The following is a 16,922-nucleotide window of genomic DNA, read 5'->3' as shown; positions in this document are numbered from 1 at the left end:
GGGGCGAGCGCCATGCGCAGAGGACAGGCCTTGCATCCAAAGGGTGTAAAGAGACGGAGCCAGCCTGGCTTTCGCTCGATACAATTACAGAGCAGCTCAGGCGCCTCCACCATTGGGCAAAGCAGGAATGGAAACACCAACCCACGCTGCTTGCTCCGTCCGCGCTGCGCTTTTCAAAGTAGACTATCTGGTTTCTTTCCATCCCACTGGATTGAAGAGACAGGCACTATTACAGCTCTGCCTTCCCTTGGGACGTCTTAGTCATGGCCAACATGACTTAAGTATTTTTCTTTCCCGTGGGACTACTGTCACTGTAAACTATTTTCTCAGACTAGTATCACGGGGCACAGCTGATCACAGAACCATTGACCTTCAAAAGGGCACGCAATCAAGCAGTCTGGGCCCAAAATGCAGGGCCATTCGTCATTCCATCACACCAGCTTTATAGACTCGAACGGGGGTTACTGGTGGAGCAGCGCAAAGAGCCAGGCTCATAGCTTTGCTTTTAAATATAAAGAGGGGAACAGCTGCTTAGGCAAACTCCTCCTTCTCCATCGCTTTCTTCAAAATAGCCTAGGCCTGAGATTTGGAAAGGCATTTGGACACCCAACTCCCAGCAGAAATAATGGAACGCAGGTGTCCAAATCCCCAAGGAAGCCTTGAATATCCTCCTTCCACCCCTTTCATCATTCAAGGTCGTTCTGGGTTTGCAAGCTGCTCACAAGAGTTGGTGCAGGAGGGAAACTGACCAACCTTGTTTCATGATCCAAGCCGGAGCGAGATGCAAGAAACAATCCAACAGCCATAAGGGGGAAATGTAAATTAGGAATACAGGGAAGCTCTCTCCCTCTGCTCCTCCAACTGTAAGTGAAATTCACCCCGGGGCAGAGAGCTGACACCAGCGACCTTCAAGTCCCACTTACAGGGCTCAGGTGCCCAGGCCTCGCGCTGGCTCTCTGCACAAGGGGGAAAATGTCCTATACGAGTGCTGCCATGGCTGGAGCCAGGGATCTAGCTGCAGAGAATTTATCCCTTTTCTCTGTCTGGGAATGATCTGTCAACGGATTGAGATTTTGGCCTCGTTTAGTTACTTGGAATTATTTGATGAACGTTTCATTGGAACAAATTTCAGCCTGAAGGGGCGCTTGTAAATTATTTACTGGGGTGCAATTATATCAGTATAAAGGTGCCTTATATTGGTACGACTTATTCCCCTGCGCGTATGGGACTAGCCACACTGATATAAAGCCTCTTTATAGTGGTATAACTGAGTCCACACTAGGGCGCGTATGGCTTTATCTATATGACGTGTGTATGTGGGGACAAGTTCTGTTTCCACGCTGGCCTCTTTCCCGATTTACCAAGCTGCCATCCTAGTCCCTGCTCTCTTCTGGAGCACACGGGACGGAGTTAGCATGGTAACAATCCCTCACCACGTGTGCCCTTGCAGCCTACGATCCATGCACCGGGGTGAGAAACCAGAATCGACTTGCATCCTGCTGTTCAAAGCTAAAATCCAAACACCGCTAGTCACACTGTACGAATAGGCCCCGCTGAATGCTACACGATGTCTGTACTGCTGTAAGGGGTGAATAAGGAACCTGATTCTAAATGTCAGCACTTCAGAGTGGTGGTGTTTGGAGGCTGCTCCAATCCGTCAGGACAGAATGTCCCATCCCCTCCCCACCCTCAACCCCTCTGTTCAATGGGTCTCTGCTCTTTGTACGCAGTCAGAGCAGCAGTCACAGAGCTGCTGGCTGCAGACACTGGATGGGACGTGTCAATGTGCAGGTTTCAATGCCCTGATTGTTTGCTCTGACACAGGCTCACAGAAACGCTCAGCATTGGCTTTCCCAGTGCCAGGTAAGGTTCCTTCCCGCAGCGGACGTGTTTGCAGGGGGTTTGAAAGCGAGCGATGACAGACGGCTTGGGAGCAGAGTGCACCCTATTCAAGATCTGTCTTCTGGGTGAATAATCTGAGATCAGGTATCAGCCACAGCGCTGGGAGCTGCTACAGGAATCGGGGGCGCTGCGCTTCCCTGTCAGGAGACTCTGCAGGATGCCGCGCCGTGGGGCATCATGGGCACTGCTTAGAGGAGATGTCAGAGCCCTTTGGCCTGCCGGGTCCAGCCATCAGACACACTGCAAACAGGCCTAGCACATTACAGCTGCTCCGAGAGCTACTTTACCATTGAATCAAACCAAAGGGGCAGCCTCACTTCCTGCTGCTACTTTGTTTCTAAGATGAATACAGGAATTCGATGTCCATTAACTAGCTGGCTCTGAAACAGCGTCTGATCAAATCATGCCCTGGAACTGACATCTCAGATCTCTTGCATAACCCCACTAGCCAGCGCTGTCCCTCCCACCCCCCATAGCTCTTCCAGGGGCAGGGAAGTGTATCTTCCCTTTTTGAAGCCACCCAGACAACAGGAAAAAAATCTCAGCACTTATAAGTGGCTTTAAAAAGCTGAATGATGGCCAGATAAAAATCCCCAAGGGAAACAGATTGTTTTTAGGCTTTCCACACAGTGCTGAGCAATAACTCACACCGCAGAACTATCCCCCACTTGGCAGCTGCTCTTCTGAAGATGAATGATAAATGATTAAAGGCAGAGTGCATTCAGGACAGCCCTTTGGGCCGGGCCTAGAGAACACCCTGCTACAGCAGTGGAAGGAGACTTACTGCACTGATTCCTCAACTTCATCACCCCTTTCCCTTTAGCTGGCTTGGTCTCCCCCTCCCCAGCCTACTGTTCTCTTCCATTTCCTTTGCCTGCTACACAGCGTGCCAGCAAGATTAGAACCCCAGCTAACCCCCGCCCTCACCTGGGTTCCTGAGAACAACTGGCATGGGTGAAGGGAGTTTCGAATGCAATGCCCCTTTCACCACCGGTGAAGTCTGGGTACTTCTGCTTTTCACCAGTCTTGGAGAACGGAACGAACCTGATCTTCAGCATAATCTTCCTCCAGATTGCTCCTCAGTCCTGCCCTGAACCCCATGCACCCCGAAGCCCCCACCTCTCCTGCTGGCCCACCTGTGCAGGTGGGGAGACAAACTGGGTGGGGCTGTGTGCAGATGCTCTGCTAGGTGGCGGTGGCGGCACCAACCCACTCCGACTCTCCTTTCTCGCCCCACCAAGATCTGAACTCAGCTCTGCAGAGGTGATAGGTCAGAGCAGTTACCCACTGGGTCTGCCAGTCTGCCCTGGGGCAATTCAAGGGTTTACACCCTCTTTGCTTAGTCCTCTGAAATTCCTCCTGATGGGTCTGCCAGGAGGGGGTGCTCTGATGTCCCCTGGGCTCAGAGTCCACTCCAAGTAACAAAACATTGCAATCATTTCTATACACGCCAGGAGAGGGTCTGCTCTGACAGCAACCGTTCAGCCCAGCCCACATTACAAACCAGCTGAGATCCCCCCCAAGCCGTTAAGAGAAGAAACCTACATGCGTGATGGATCCCCGATAGGTGATGGGCGATTCCGACGGAGGCCTGGCACTGGGGAGCCCCTTGCTGATGCTCCCTCCTGGGGTTGAGCCCAGCGATGCCCCTGAAAGTTACAACAAAGCAAGCGGGATTAGGTTGCCGAGAGGGGACTGCTCACCCGAAACGCTGGAGAGCTGAACAAAATCCTCGCTGGCATTCGGCACACAGCCCCTGAGCCTTCAGCACAACAGCGGGGGTGGGACCCTAGGACCCTCACTGTAGCATATCCTTCGGCAATCCCTGGTGTCAGGGGTTAAAACAGCTGGCATGTCTTGATGCAGGCCAGCATATCTTGATGCAGGCCAGTATGTTGTATAGAAGATGCACGTCCAGCAGGCTAGATCCTAAGAATCACTGCGCCCCATTGAGTTCAGGATCAGGCCCGATCGTCCCACAAACACGGTGTTGGGGGGAAAAAATGGGGGAGCCTAAAAGGTTTGGGGGCTAATTCAAAGTTCTTGAGAGAATCAGCTTTTGTGGGAGGCTCCCTGGTGGTGCCTGGCTCTGCTCAGCTTGGAGCTATTGGTGGAAGTAGCGCTCTGGGGCTAGTCTGAATCTTTCCTCCCCAGCTCCAAACACGAGGGCAGAGACACACGGAAAAAAGTCACAAACAGCCCCGACTCCTAAACAAACCAACCTCTAAAGACATTTAGCTCGGGGGCTGCCTTGAGTTGGTTCCTATTTTATCTGCTTTGGTCCTGAGCCAACCCATCAAACTTCCTTAATTTGGTTGAATTAATCGGGTGTTTATGAGAGACAAGAACGTACAGTTAAAACAGAGTTTTGTGCTTTTTTTTTTTTTTTTTTTTGTACTGCAGAAAGGAGCTTGGATTTAAAAATGAAACGCTCTCTCTGTCTGTCCCCAACATGCACTCGTGATTCTGGAGTTCAGAATGTAATCGGTGCCATTTTATTAGCAGCTGCTTTGCTTTCTTCCTTAGCAGACTGCCCTTCAAAACGAATGAGGACAAATCCCTTCTCCCCAAAAGTTGGATAGAAGTTTGGGGCTCAGATTTTTACAAGGGAATAGTGATTTCAGGTGCCCAGTCTCAAGCACTTTGAAGACTGGCTCATCTGTCCTCTGTCTCAGGTTGGGTAGCAGAAGCTAAAGGGTAGCCAAAACCACTAGGCACTTTTGAAGAGCTTGGCCTAGGTTGAGCCCCTTCCACTTCCTGAGCAGCCTCCCTGAGAGGTACCTGGTTTCCACTGATCATCACAGCTGCCCTGCTATGTGCTTACCCCTCAGGATGGAGCTCTCTTGGGACGTCTGCATTACCAGACTTTCAGGCTGGTTGGCCTGGCTTCTAGGAGAAAGTTGTTCCTGCTTTACTCCAGGAAAAGGCACTAGAAAACATTAATCATACATGACAATGTTTGCACCGGTCAAAACCAGACAGCGCTTGTCCTGAATTGCTCTCTTGCCTTTTTTTTTTATTATTATTATTTTGCTTAGTCTTTAATTTTGTCTAGCTCGATATTCACAGTTGCTGAAAGAGACAGGTCTTAAATAACCCTAGGTCCCCGTGCAGCTGCTGCTGCTTCTGAGTAGCAGATTACACAAGTACGGATGATAAAGGAAAACTCAAATTGCTCTTATCCCCTCCGCAAGGGCATCGTTCAAGGTCTCCTGGCAGGCAAGACAGCAGGGGATCCTGAAATCCACTCCTGCACGGCGCTGCACCCCCAGCCCTGCAGCAGGACCAGAGTCAAACACACAGACCGTGGCTGGATTTAATGCCAGGACTGGGTTTTTAAATGGGCTGGATAATTTTAAATCCATTGATAATTGTAGCTGTGCAAACTCAGAGAAGAGTACTCAGATCCCAGCTACAGGACTTCAGAGGATCGCCCAGAAATTTCCCACCCTTTGCATAGCACTGGGCAATTGGAACTATGGGGACTGAAAGCACAGCTGCCTTCCCGTTGACCACTGACATAGATGGGAGGCTGGAGCTGATGGACTAATTGTCTGATCTGCTATGGTCAGCCCGATGTTCTTAAGAGCTGAGGGACAATAACCCATCTCACAGTTCAGAGCAGCCAGGAAACAACCCTGGACAGTGACAAGCGGACTGCGGAATCCGCTCAAGAGGAAGAGGGCTGGGAGTAGCCTCTAGCGCTGGGCAGGCTGGACGTGCCCACGGAGAACTCTCTCTGCTGGCTTAGCACATGCCTTCTCCACTCTCTGCAGTGCTGGGCCCAGGCCTCCTCCCTCAGGACTTTAATCTCTTGCTCTGACTCTTACGAGATGTTTCCAAATCTGCAAACTGAACATTTTCCTCTCTCGCTTCAGGCCATTTACTGTTTATCCCACCAGCTGTGGCGAATGTCAATACGTTTCCTTCCATCAATCACACTGTTAGCTGGAAGGTAGTTTTAGTCCAGGATCACGTCCCTGACTGAGTCTTCTATTTTCCTAGACTGTAGGAATTTAGCTCCCTCCGCCTCTCCTCGTATGCTTGGTTAATCCTTTTAGTGGTTTTGTTCCCCTTTGTATTTGCTCTTTTACTCTAGATCCTCCTCTACCGGTGGGGGCCAACATGACACAGACCACCCCATGTGCAATTCCCCCAGGACCAAGCAGAGTTGCATTCCTCCACCCCTAGGCTGGCATCTCTCTCTCTAAGACATACAGCTGCACGCACGCACACACAGGGAGATTCTGTTGGCCTTTCCCCAGCAGCCTGGCACTAGGTGTTTGAGAGTCGTTTGTTTAAGAGCTGAAGGTGGTCTTTGTACAAAGCCGTTCCCCGGGATATATCTGAGCTGTTCATTTCCTCTCCCTTGGTGCATAGCTAGCACTGACTCATCTCACACCAAGCAGGCTCTCTCCTCTTGTGTGTTACACACCCTCCTAGCTAACTCCATCATGGCTGATTTCACTTTTCTCTTGATTGATCAAAATATATCAAACCTCATGAATGCCTGTGCCAGACCCCACCCACCTCACCAGTGCTCCTCACTTTGGGGCCTTGTTATTCCTCGTCATCAATTAATTCTTAACCCATCTATTTTTAATCGAATTTGGTTATTTATTCAGGCTCTTTACAGGTTTCTCATGCTGGACAATGGTGGTTGCCATTAAAAAGTAAGCATTTATCCGATCACAGTCTTGATGGCTACACATTGGGCTGGAACGTAACACTGACGTGAGGGAGGCAAGGCAGTACCATAGGTTCCTTTCCAATGGTAACTGCTTGTTGGGGTTGAACATCTTCTTGAAATGCACGCATGGAAATGCTGGTGTCTCCTTATGGGCCTGGATCCTGGAACCAGACCCGCAGGGACTTGAGCTATGACGATCCCTAAAAGCAGCTCTCTCCCCCCTTGGAAAAGTGGAATAGCATCTCCACAACCTCAAAGCAGCTCGCAAGCGCAGCGTCTCAAGAATTACAGATATCCCTGCTGCTGAGTGATGCCAGGTTGGCAAAAGTGGACCAGAATCCTCCGTACCCAGAGCCAGTAGAGAACAGGCAGTGACAAGGTATGCTTCCCCCTTGTGAGTGCCCCATCAATATGTCTCCGCCTCGAGCCCGGAGAAACCACTGAGAGAGGGTTCATTCAAGCCTCTCCTGAGATCGCCAGCGAGGAAGCCAAGTGTGTTGGCAGATTTTGTAGACAACTGTGCACTAGGATGCGAAAGGAGACCACCGCGCCATTTCCCATAGGCCATCAGACAGGAATTTCATGGTCACTGCTGGCTGGATGAACCCAGTGAACTTGCAAAGCTCTGCACCCTCCCTTCGTGTACGCGCGCTCAATTCAAGGCTAACAGCAGCTCAACAGGGACAGCTCTGACCCTTCAACAAAAAGGCCAGGAGTGAACCAAGGGTCAGAGGCACACAAACAGATAGCGTGTCAACAGCTTACCCAGTTTCTTAGGATCCATAGTCAATGGCAGGCCCATGGTGATGGAGCCAACGGGAACTTTTGCATGCTCAGAGCTGTACGGCGTATGGAGCTGAATGGGCACCCCCTAAAACAAAAGGGAAAAAGGTCACTGACGGTGTGGGATGCTCTGCTAAGACACTTCCTGAATGGGGCAGTCACCAAGGAGAGGAAGCTCAGGGAAAAAGACCTCCACTGAATGACTACCACGCACTCTGCCCAGGAATCAAAACGGGGATCTGGCAGGAAGCTGCTCTCAACAACCCTTGGAAGGATTTTTATTTGGTAAATGTTGATTTCACCGCACACACAAACGGAAGACAAAATATTTCCATTGCTAAGCAGACCAATTCACAGAGAGGCAAAGGAAGAAAAATGCTGCTTGAGAACTTACTAGAGTTTGATTTAAGGATATTTACTTTGTATCTATTGACCGATGATGCTAACAATTTGTGTTTTAATGGTCATAAAGTTTTAACTTTTTGAATCTCGGTGTCTGCTGTCATTAAATAATTGTCTGATCCCTACATAATTAGCTGCAACTGTGAACATTTAAATTGACAAAAACTGAAAACAATGCTTAAAAATAAACATTGATATTATCTATCAAAATTATAAAACAATAACAATCTAATTCTGCCAAGCCTGCTCTTTGCCAACAGAGAGGTCTCTTTCCTCGCATACGTGAGAGTACCGCAGCACTGGGATGGCATCTTACCTGGGAAATGGAGCCGATGGACCGCTCCAGAACAGATGGGTGTTTGGTGGAAGAGATGAGAGGGGGAGGATTGGAGATGTTGGACAATCTTTGTAGCCCAGACCGAGAGCTCTCGTGCAAATTTAATGGGATTGGGTGAGCTATTGACAAAACATAAATGTTATTATGGACTGAGGGTTATTTGTATCAGAGAGACCGAGACTGAGACCAGGGGATACCGAACAGGGACAGAGACCAGGTACAGAGATTCTGCAGGTTGACTGGTTGTAACTGTAGCTTTTTTGGCGCTGCGGCCATTAATCCTGCGCATCTCCCATTGCATTCTGGGATCTGTAGTTCCCACACACTGCATCTCTGTATTATAGATGGCATTGGCTGCACCACGCTAGGCAAATCAGATGGGGTTGCTAGGCTCCTGGCATGATGCCTTTGAATGGCAAACTTTCAGCAGCTCTCTCAATCAGGAAGAAAACGATTGCATGAATTTACTAAATGAGGTAACAGACAAGAATCATTGGATCTTTTAGGCCACGCACCCCCAGTGGCTGCACCAACCTGGCTCCCCGTAGCAGGTACAGACCCCTGAAGAAGAACGCAAGCCTGTGCTCACCTGGCAGGTTATACTGAAACACATGTGGCTCAGCTTGCGGGGAGGTTTTGATCACATCCCTAGAGGACACTTGGTATGGCAGCACAGGGGGCCAGCACGACGTGGCAGTCTGCTCTCCGCTTAGCTTCGGCCCCTCTGCAAGTGACGAGAAAGGCACTGGTTTTTCTGCAAGGAGAAAGAGAACTGATCAGCTTGCCACACACACACGCAAACGCAGCCTTGCAAATCAGCAAGATCTTACAGAGACCTGCAAAGGGAAACAACAAATGGGGCTCCTTTCCTTTGGTTAGGGCTTGCCGGCACGGTGAGTTACCGCATGACAAGCCAGGGTGTGGCTCTGCAGTGCACCTGCTCGCTGCCACTAACTCATCCTGTGGATGCTGCTAGCACACAGGGAATGCCCCAGAGCGTAGCTTAGCAGAAGTACAGCAGGCTGCATTCCAAGGCTTTCGTTGCCCACATGAAGCCCTCCCACAGGGCAAGTCCGAGGGTCGGAGTGTCTCAGCCCGGCTTGTGCGCAGTAACTCGCTGTGTTGGGTGCATGAAGAAGGCCTGAAAAGTGCCCAAGTCATTTCTGAAAGCGGGACTTAGGTGCTTCTGGAAATGTTACCTTAAGGCCCCACTTCAGTAAAGCATTTAAGCATATGCTTAATTTTAAGCATCCAAGTGTTCAAAAAATAGTTATCTAGCCAAGGTTCTGCACTGTGCTGTGTAAAAGGAAGGCGCTTTAGCAGTGCCAGACCTCACTACAGCTCTGACTCTGCTATTAAAGCTTTGCTGAGAAGTGGGATGAGATGCATGGCTAGCAAAGGGCCCATTCATAGGAATAATACCGAAAAGGCTCATTAACACTTGGTGTGCTCAGGAGTGGGAGATGTAATCCTCTGCCCCTCACACGGTGATGAAAAGAATCCATCAGCAGCAAGTCTATGTACACATCCAAGCACAGAGACTCTCGGGCAATGTCTGCACTGCGAGGGAAGGTGGGACAGAGAGCTCTGGTTATGCATACCTGTGCTGGCTTTAATTGAGCTAGCGTGGGTAGCAATAGCAGTGAAGTCGTGGCAGCCTGGGGGACACAGGGTATGGACTCAGATTACAAGCATGCACCAGGGTCCGTGCTGCTGTCTTCACTGCTCCTCACCCACGCTGGCTATATTAAAGCCAGCACGGGTACGACCACCCGCACAACAGTTACACCTGAAATGGAGTGTAGACGTACCCCAGATTGCAGAGGGGGTGGTGTAAGGGGCTAAGCCTCAGGGTCCAAACACCCAGACCCCCCATTTCACATCTCAAACGGATCAGTTCACCCTCCCAGGGCAGCTGAATTGGAGCACCCCATGCTCGTCACTGTGAGGGATCTTTGGGGAAAATCCTTGAAAACGAAATCCCGGTCATGTTCTCATGTGGACATTCAAGATCCCATGGCACTTCCCACAAGAGGAGGGCGTTTGTCCTGAGACACCAGCTCTCCTCCGTCCCAACTGCCGGGTGGTGTGGTGCGCTGCGCCCCGACTGGCTGCTGTGCTCTATGCCAGAGGCAGCTGCATTGCACTGGTGGTGTCTGGGTATCGTACAGCTGGGCGAAGATGCTCTGTAAACCCAAGATACTAGTGGCCAAGCACACATGCACCTTGAGGCAGCATGGGAATCTTGGGAAAGCAGTTCCTCCTCCCCTGGGAGCTGTTCCCGCACACATGCCGCTGTGAGATCTGTGAAATGTGGCCCGTTGATTGTTGACCCCACATTAAAGGTAACTAAACTCAGCCATTATCCTGAGAAGAGTTCCTATGGCCATTTGTCAAGCCCCTGAAATCAGAGCTGAGAAGTCAGCGTTTATATCATCCATCACCCCAATTAACGCTTTTGGCTTCCAATCTCCAGAAAGGCCAAGTGACTAAATCAACAGAAAACACATTGCTGGCTTTAAAACTGCCCCGCGATAGCCAAAAATAGGCGTGATGGCCACTCGGCGATGAGGGAAAGGATCCATCTGTCTGAGAGCAAGCTCCAAACGGACAGGCCGCGATCCCCCAGCCCCACACCAGAGCAGCACCGTCAAAGCACCTTAGGAGGAGATACTAAACTGGCTGGGCTCCAGACAGATACAGCCCCAGCCAAAGGTCTGCAGGGGGCAGCCAACGCCTTGGCCAGGATGTGATGCTGGCCTCCAAGACTGTGCTTTGAAACGGCTCCAGGGTGGTGTGAAACTTGTCAACTTGTCTGTCTCCGGAGCAGTTGCAACAGTTCACGCTCTCTTATCAGGCAGGGCCCTGCCAATCTGATTGCCTGGAGAGATCTCACAGCTTGGGGGGGGGGAGTAGGAACAGCTGCTCTTGCAAGACCAGCCCTCTGCTAGGAGCTGGCCTGGACCACTTCTCGCTTATGGAGAGCGGGGTCGCTCCACTTCTTCTTTTGCAGCAGCACAATGCACGTACCCGAGGTCCAGTCTTCTTCACGGCAAGTCAGAGTCCAGATGGATGCCTGGTGCACGGTCACTTTAACAGGACATTCAAAGGAGGCTCCCGATTTCCTTACCATAAAAGGAGAGAGGAGGGATGCTCCCCTCCTCCCACCCCTTTCACTGCTTTGCCATGACCGACAGGCTCCCTTGCTGCCTTCCAGACCGGCTGCTGGTGCCTTTCCCTCTACGGTTCAGAGCCAGGCTCGAGCCACTGGGTGAAATGCTAGCGCCATCCAAGTCAACAGCAAGAGTCCCACTGGCTTCAAAGGGGCAAGGATTCCACCCCTCTGTTCAGATGTGTCTGTATGTGAGCGAGCCCAAACTCCAGAGGGAGCTGGGTTCTGCCCTAGGGCCAATCATTTACTGTATGTTGATGGGAACGCCATGCAGTTCTCCAGCTCACCCCGCTATCTTGGATGTGTGACTGCTTCAAAACTCCATCCCCGGGCACCCGGGATATTGAGGGTGCAGAACGGCGTAGTGGGATGAGCAAACCCCTGCCAGCTCCGGCACCAGCTCCTCCTCCAGTGGCCTGGGCAATCTCCTTTCACCTCTCTGCCTAAGCTTCCCTATCTGCACGGGGATAATACGCACGCACGGTGCAATTAGTTGAACTAATCTCTTCAGCAAGTTTGGAGGATTCAAAGTGCTAGGTGAGTGGCATCAGCAGTGCTGGCACAGCACTCTAAGCCAGGTGCTTTGCAGACAGCAAAGCTGCGTAAACCTGCATTGACGTCAGGTCTGCACGTTAACAAAGGAGCAATCAGGTTGCAGAGTTTAAAGGTTATCCTGAAACCTGAACTTTCATGTCCTGGTTTACACACTTCCACATGGCATGGTAAGCCTCCCTCTTTCCTCGCTGCTCTTGGGTCCTGAAATCAGAGCTGGAAATCAGCTGGTGCAAAAGCCGGTGGGAAGATGAACCAAGCAGCCCAGCGCCATGGGAGCCCATCGAGGAATAGTCTGCTGGGGTTCCAGGCTAGAAGGAGCTGTCGGAAGTGCTGGTTCTGCCAGGAGACTCGACAGGAAGCTGAGCTGTGCGGGACGGGCTGCTCTGTATAGCGATGTGTAACAGCAAAAGCGTAGCCCTGATCACTTGCACTGCATAGGAAGTACTGGAGTGTAATTGAGTCTGGGTAACGAATATACGAAAGTGAGAATGGAGAAGGCAGGATAGGACAAGCTGGAGAGTCTGCGTGAGACAGGTATCAATCATATGACTTACCAGAGTATCAACTTCCTTCAAGATGAACAGCTATCTTCCTTACATTCCGATTGTTTTATTGTCCTGTTGCCAGTCTGTACGGCTATGCACGCTATTATTTATTATCGGGCAGAAAGCCAGCCGGCTGAGAACCAGCAATCAGCTCTTCTAGGAAGTAACTCATTTTGCAACACTACTCTTTGTCTAACCATTGGGCCAGCACTCCACATGTCAGCTTTGGGAAACCGTGGCTGACAGAAGTTGAACTAACGTAGCTGCTCTCGTGACCCAACTTTTCAGCAACAACGAAGATCAAATTCCAACAAATTCAAGCTAATCGGTGTATTTTCTCTCTCCTTTCTCTTGCACGAGAGAGTCAAATTCCACGGCTGCCAACAAAATTCTTCTGTCCGGCTGCAGACCCAATATGGTGCTTACATCCCCAATGCCTAGATCTGCTACCTTATAGTCGATGTCCTCTGGGACAAAGGCACCGAAAGTCGTGATGTTTGCATCGCCATTCCACAATGCTGCAGCCACGCAATGGCATGTCAGTCCATCCAACGCACCGTCAGCCCACAGAAATCACCATGGAGAGCAACCCCCTGCCCCCCCCGCAACCTCAAATATCTCCTGTCAAGGGGCTTCTTTCTCTAAGGATCTGAGGCAAACCATTTCCTGTGAGTAACACTCGTCAACTCTGTCATAACCTGCATGATATGGGGACTGCTGCTGCCCACTCGGGGCAGGGCTAAGCACACCACACTCACTGGCCGGGGAGGCCCTGGTGAGGTACTGGCTTGGCAGCACCGGATAGATGGCGACTCGGCTGCTGAAATGTTGATGCGATTGCGGTGGTCTCTTCTTCTAGTGGCTGGGGGTCTGGGAAGAAGGTACAAGCACAGGCACCCCGACAGCTTAAGCTCACGTGACAGAGGCGTGTGGCTTTGGAACCAGGCCACGAGCTCTTTTCCCCAGGGGGGCAGGCGTTTGGTTAGCTGACGGCCACAGCGTCTATCTGTTACCGTACCACGTATCATCACAACCTACAGACCCTGCCCTGCGGGGTGCGGAGCCACCTCCGTTCTAACTGCACTTAACACGGCGCAGGTTCCGGCCAGATTCAGAACAGCCTCAAACCCTCTCATCAAGGTGCACGGGTTTAAAGAGCGCACGCCCGGCCAACGTACAGACTTCTGACAGGAACCAGCTTTGAAATTACAAACAGCATCAGCAAGAGTGCCCAGTCCTCCTTAACCGCGGCCCCCGGGGGCCTGATGCTCTGGTGGGAAGCTCTGAATCCTTCGTTAGCGCTATCCCGAGGGGACAGCATCGAGAACCTTTACAGGAAGTCACAGCACGAGTATTGATTTGAAATGAAAGAATGGCCCCCGCCGAGCATTAAAAGCATTCTTTATAAAGAGCAAACAAGGGAGAAAAGAGCTGACTGAAACCAGTGTCCTGGCGTGCCTCCAGGTCCTCTACTCTCCAAACCGCTAACAAAGGCAACCTTCCCATCCTCAGCGTTCGACGTTCTGCCAGGTTCAATGAGACACGATGCACTTCCTAATGAACACGGCCAATTAGCCATGCCGACATGAGTCTGCTCCGCCACGCGATCAGCCTTTAAAGCTAGCTTCCACCTGCAACAGGAGCCCTGTCCCCGCTCTGTGAAATCACGCGCGGGCGCATCTTACCTTCTTTGTCACCCACAGCTGGGCTCCTGCTCTTTCCCCTGGGGCTACTGCTTGCCTGCTGCTCCTGCTCAGGCCGCTGTTGCTGCTTGCTCTGGGCCACGTCGTCCCGGGCAGATTCATGGGCTTTAGTGATCTGCTGCTGGTAGAGGGCCAAGGCGTGGTGAGGCACCTGAGGCTTCATGCTTCCGCTCTGTAACGTCCCATCTGGGAATCCCTCGGAAATCTGCAGTGGGAGAAGAGTGAATGGGATGGGAGAAGCGGGACATACTGTGCCAGCTGTTGTTAACTTCCACAGCTGAGTCTGTAAGGGGGTTTTACTCCAAAAACGAGACCTTGGCTCCTTTCTGGGGAGCTTTTCCCCCACCTCTGCAGACACTCAGCTCGGTTCCCCAGGCTGGGCTCCCAGGGTTTCTAACCAAGCCACTGCCCTTCCTAGCACAGGAGGCAAACAAGAGAGAGTGAGACACCATGTTTATCTTTTGCCACAAGGCTATCATCCTGTTTGGGAAATGTTACAGGGGAGCCTCTGATTTGGCTTGTCTAAGGAATGTAATCTCTAGCCCAGGTCTGGCAGCTTAGAAGTGGTTTCAATACTATGCACCAATCTCATGGCACAGAGATGTCTGAAAGGACGATGTGAACTTTTCGTTTGAAACGCCTTCTTCGGATCGCCAAAGTACACCAGGATTTTGGCCACGTCCCACTCTGCAAACACCGCTCCCTGGCCACTGTTTGGAGTGTGGTGAAGAATGACTCGGTTGCTTTTAGTTTTTACTTCATTATGAGGGCACCAGCAACAATGATCAACGTGGAGAATGCACCTTCTTGTGGGGAGCTGCTGCTGAATAGCTAAGCAGGGGGAGCACGAGAAGATTTGGGTGGGATCAGCCAAAACAGCACCTCTCTCTCTCGTTAGGTGACATGACTGATTTCAGTGACCCCAGTGGACTCGATGGTGTAACTGACATCACAATCTGGTCCTTAGCATTCTGAGATAAAGGGGAACACTGGGCTGTGAAAGGTGTGTGTGGCTGGGGTTTCTCCCCCGCCCCCCCAACTAAGGAAGGAAATGGCTGTACAGTAATGACAAGGTTTCTTATAAAGCAACTCATGATACAATCGAACATCTCTGGGGGATCTTTCTAAGAAACCAGGAAGGAGTTGTCTATAGAGAATCCGGTGAGAGCATGCCACATGGCTCCCAAATGCCCTTTGCACAGCACACGCAGAGAACCGTGCCCGACACCCCCGTGCTATCACCCATCCATGGAGACACACACCTGGCCCAGGCATGAGCACAATCAAGCACAGACGCCCATGCCCAAACTCATTCCCTCACACCCGTGCAAACAGATCAGAAACCCGCACTGTCCTCCCTCAACAGATGCCCACGTGAGAACACGCACACAGAGGCGGGAACCCATGCCCAAGCATGCACACCCATGCCCAAGCGTGCACAAGGGAAACTTGTCCGATCCCCCCCCGGGATGCAGGACTTGGAAGGGAACAAGCTGCTTTCCTGGGATCAGGTGACTTGGGTCTTCCGTCCGGTACTTACAATGGGGGGGATGGCAGCAGCTCTCTGTTTCAGCTGCTTCAGGTCCAATGGTTTCTGAGGCGAAGAGTTCAGCCTGGCATCGGCGGCAGCGTTGAGGAGGCTCGGCCTCGGAGACAGCAGCCTGCACACAGACACACACGTCATTAGGAGCCACGTACTTCCCACCTCCACACGCGAGGACGCTCCAGTGCCCGCACAGCCTGTGCTGGGAGGAGGTGAGGGGTGGGGAATCTTTTAATTACGACTCTAGAGGTCATCGGCCTCACTAGTACGCAGAGAAGAAGCTCGGCACACCGACGCATGTTGGCCTGTGGGCGCGTCACCCACTGGGGAGTGCACGTTACAGGTCTCCCCTCGGAGCCTGATCCACAGAGGAGTGGAGTGCTACTGTCTCAGCTGGGGAGCGTTGGCTTTTCAGCTCAAGCTCTAGCAGCTCATGCTTTTTGCTCTGGAGGTCCCCGGGACGGCAGCCAGGACGGCAGCCATCGTGTGTATAATATACTTCGTATATTCCTGGCTAGCGCCTCCCATACCTCACTTAGTGTCTCAGTATTGGCCACCTGCAAGGGTCTGCTTGCTGCTTGCTTGCTTGTTGCATCAGAGAGGAGCAGCATCGACTGGCCTGGTACCTGGAGCTCTTACTCGCTAGACCTTGATCTATAATCAGTGATAAGTAGCACAAGTCCCGGACCATCCTACTCTGAAACAGTACGCACACCGCGGTACTGCTCACTGCTACTGCACAGAGAGCACTGGCCGGGATACAGCACACCTCCCCTCCCCGGTAAACAGCACCGACCTTAGGAGATAACAGAGCACTGTTATCATGGAGTGCAGCTTGTGACAGCCAGAGCTACTCGGCCATGGAGTGCAGCTGCAGCGGGAAAGGCAGGGCAGGATAGGGGGCTGGGATTATACAGCTCCAGAAGAGGAAATGCGGGCCGATCCCTGCCTGCCTTGCTCAGAAGGGTACGACTCCAACAGGACCCCGGGCATAAGTACGAAGAACGGGATTTGGCTCAATGGGCCCAATTCCTTTCACGTACGCAAGAGTAAATCAGGAGTAACGCTAATGAAGCCACTGCATTACTCTCGCGTGAGCCCAGGGACGAATCAGAGCCAACGCCGGAGGCCGGTTAGTTATGAAGTCAGGGTGCTTGGTTCTGATCTCGTCTGGGACTCCAGAGTTCACCAGCATGTGTGAAATCACAAGCAGGCCCAGGGCCGGAGATCTCTCTCACAGCGAGAAAGCCAAAGTTTGCATCCGGATTCAATACAACCGAGCGGTGTGAG

The 16,922-nt window shown here is 51.7% G+C and overlaps 1 protein-coding gene across 1 annotated transcript in view; it reads right to left on the bottom strand.

Moving 5' to 3' along the window:
- The window catches only part of NCOR2 (nuclear receptor corepressor 2), a 290,178-nt gene that overhangs the window by 45,597 nt on the left and 227,659 nt on the right, over positions 1–16,922 (bottom strand). Inside the window, exons 20-26 of the mRNA XM_065417750.1 lie at positions 15,630–15,750; positions 14,072–14,294; positions 8,704–8,868; positions 8,094–8,233; positions 7,358–7,463; positions 4,727–4,831; positions 3,448–3,551 (exon numbers count right to left, since the gene is read on the bottom strand). Coding sequence (XP_065273822.1) covers positions 3,448–3,551; positions 4,727–4,831; positions 7,358–7,463; positions 8,094–8,233; positions 8,704–8,868; positions 14,072–14,294; positions 15,630–15,750 — 964 coding nt within the window. The remainder of the gene's footprint in view (positions 1–3,447; positions 3,552–4,726; positions 4,832–7,357; positions 7,464–8,093; positions 8,234–8,703; positions 8,869–14,071; positions 14,295–15,629; positions 15,751–16,922) is intronic.

Source organism: Emys orbicularis, chromosome 16 (genome assembly GCF_028017835.1).
Source record: "Emys orbicularis isolate rEmyOrb1 chromosome 16, rEmyOrb1.hap1, whole genome shotgun sequence".
NCBI classification, from domain to species: Eukaryota; Metazoa; Chordata; order Testudines; family Emydidae; genus Emys; species Emys orbicularis.
This window is presented reverse-complemented; position numbering and strand designations above follow the sequence as displayed.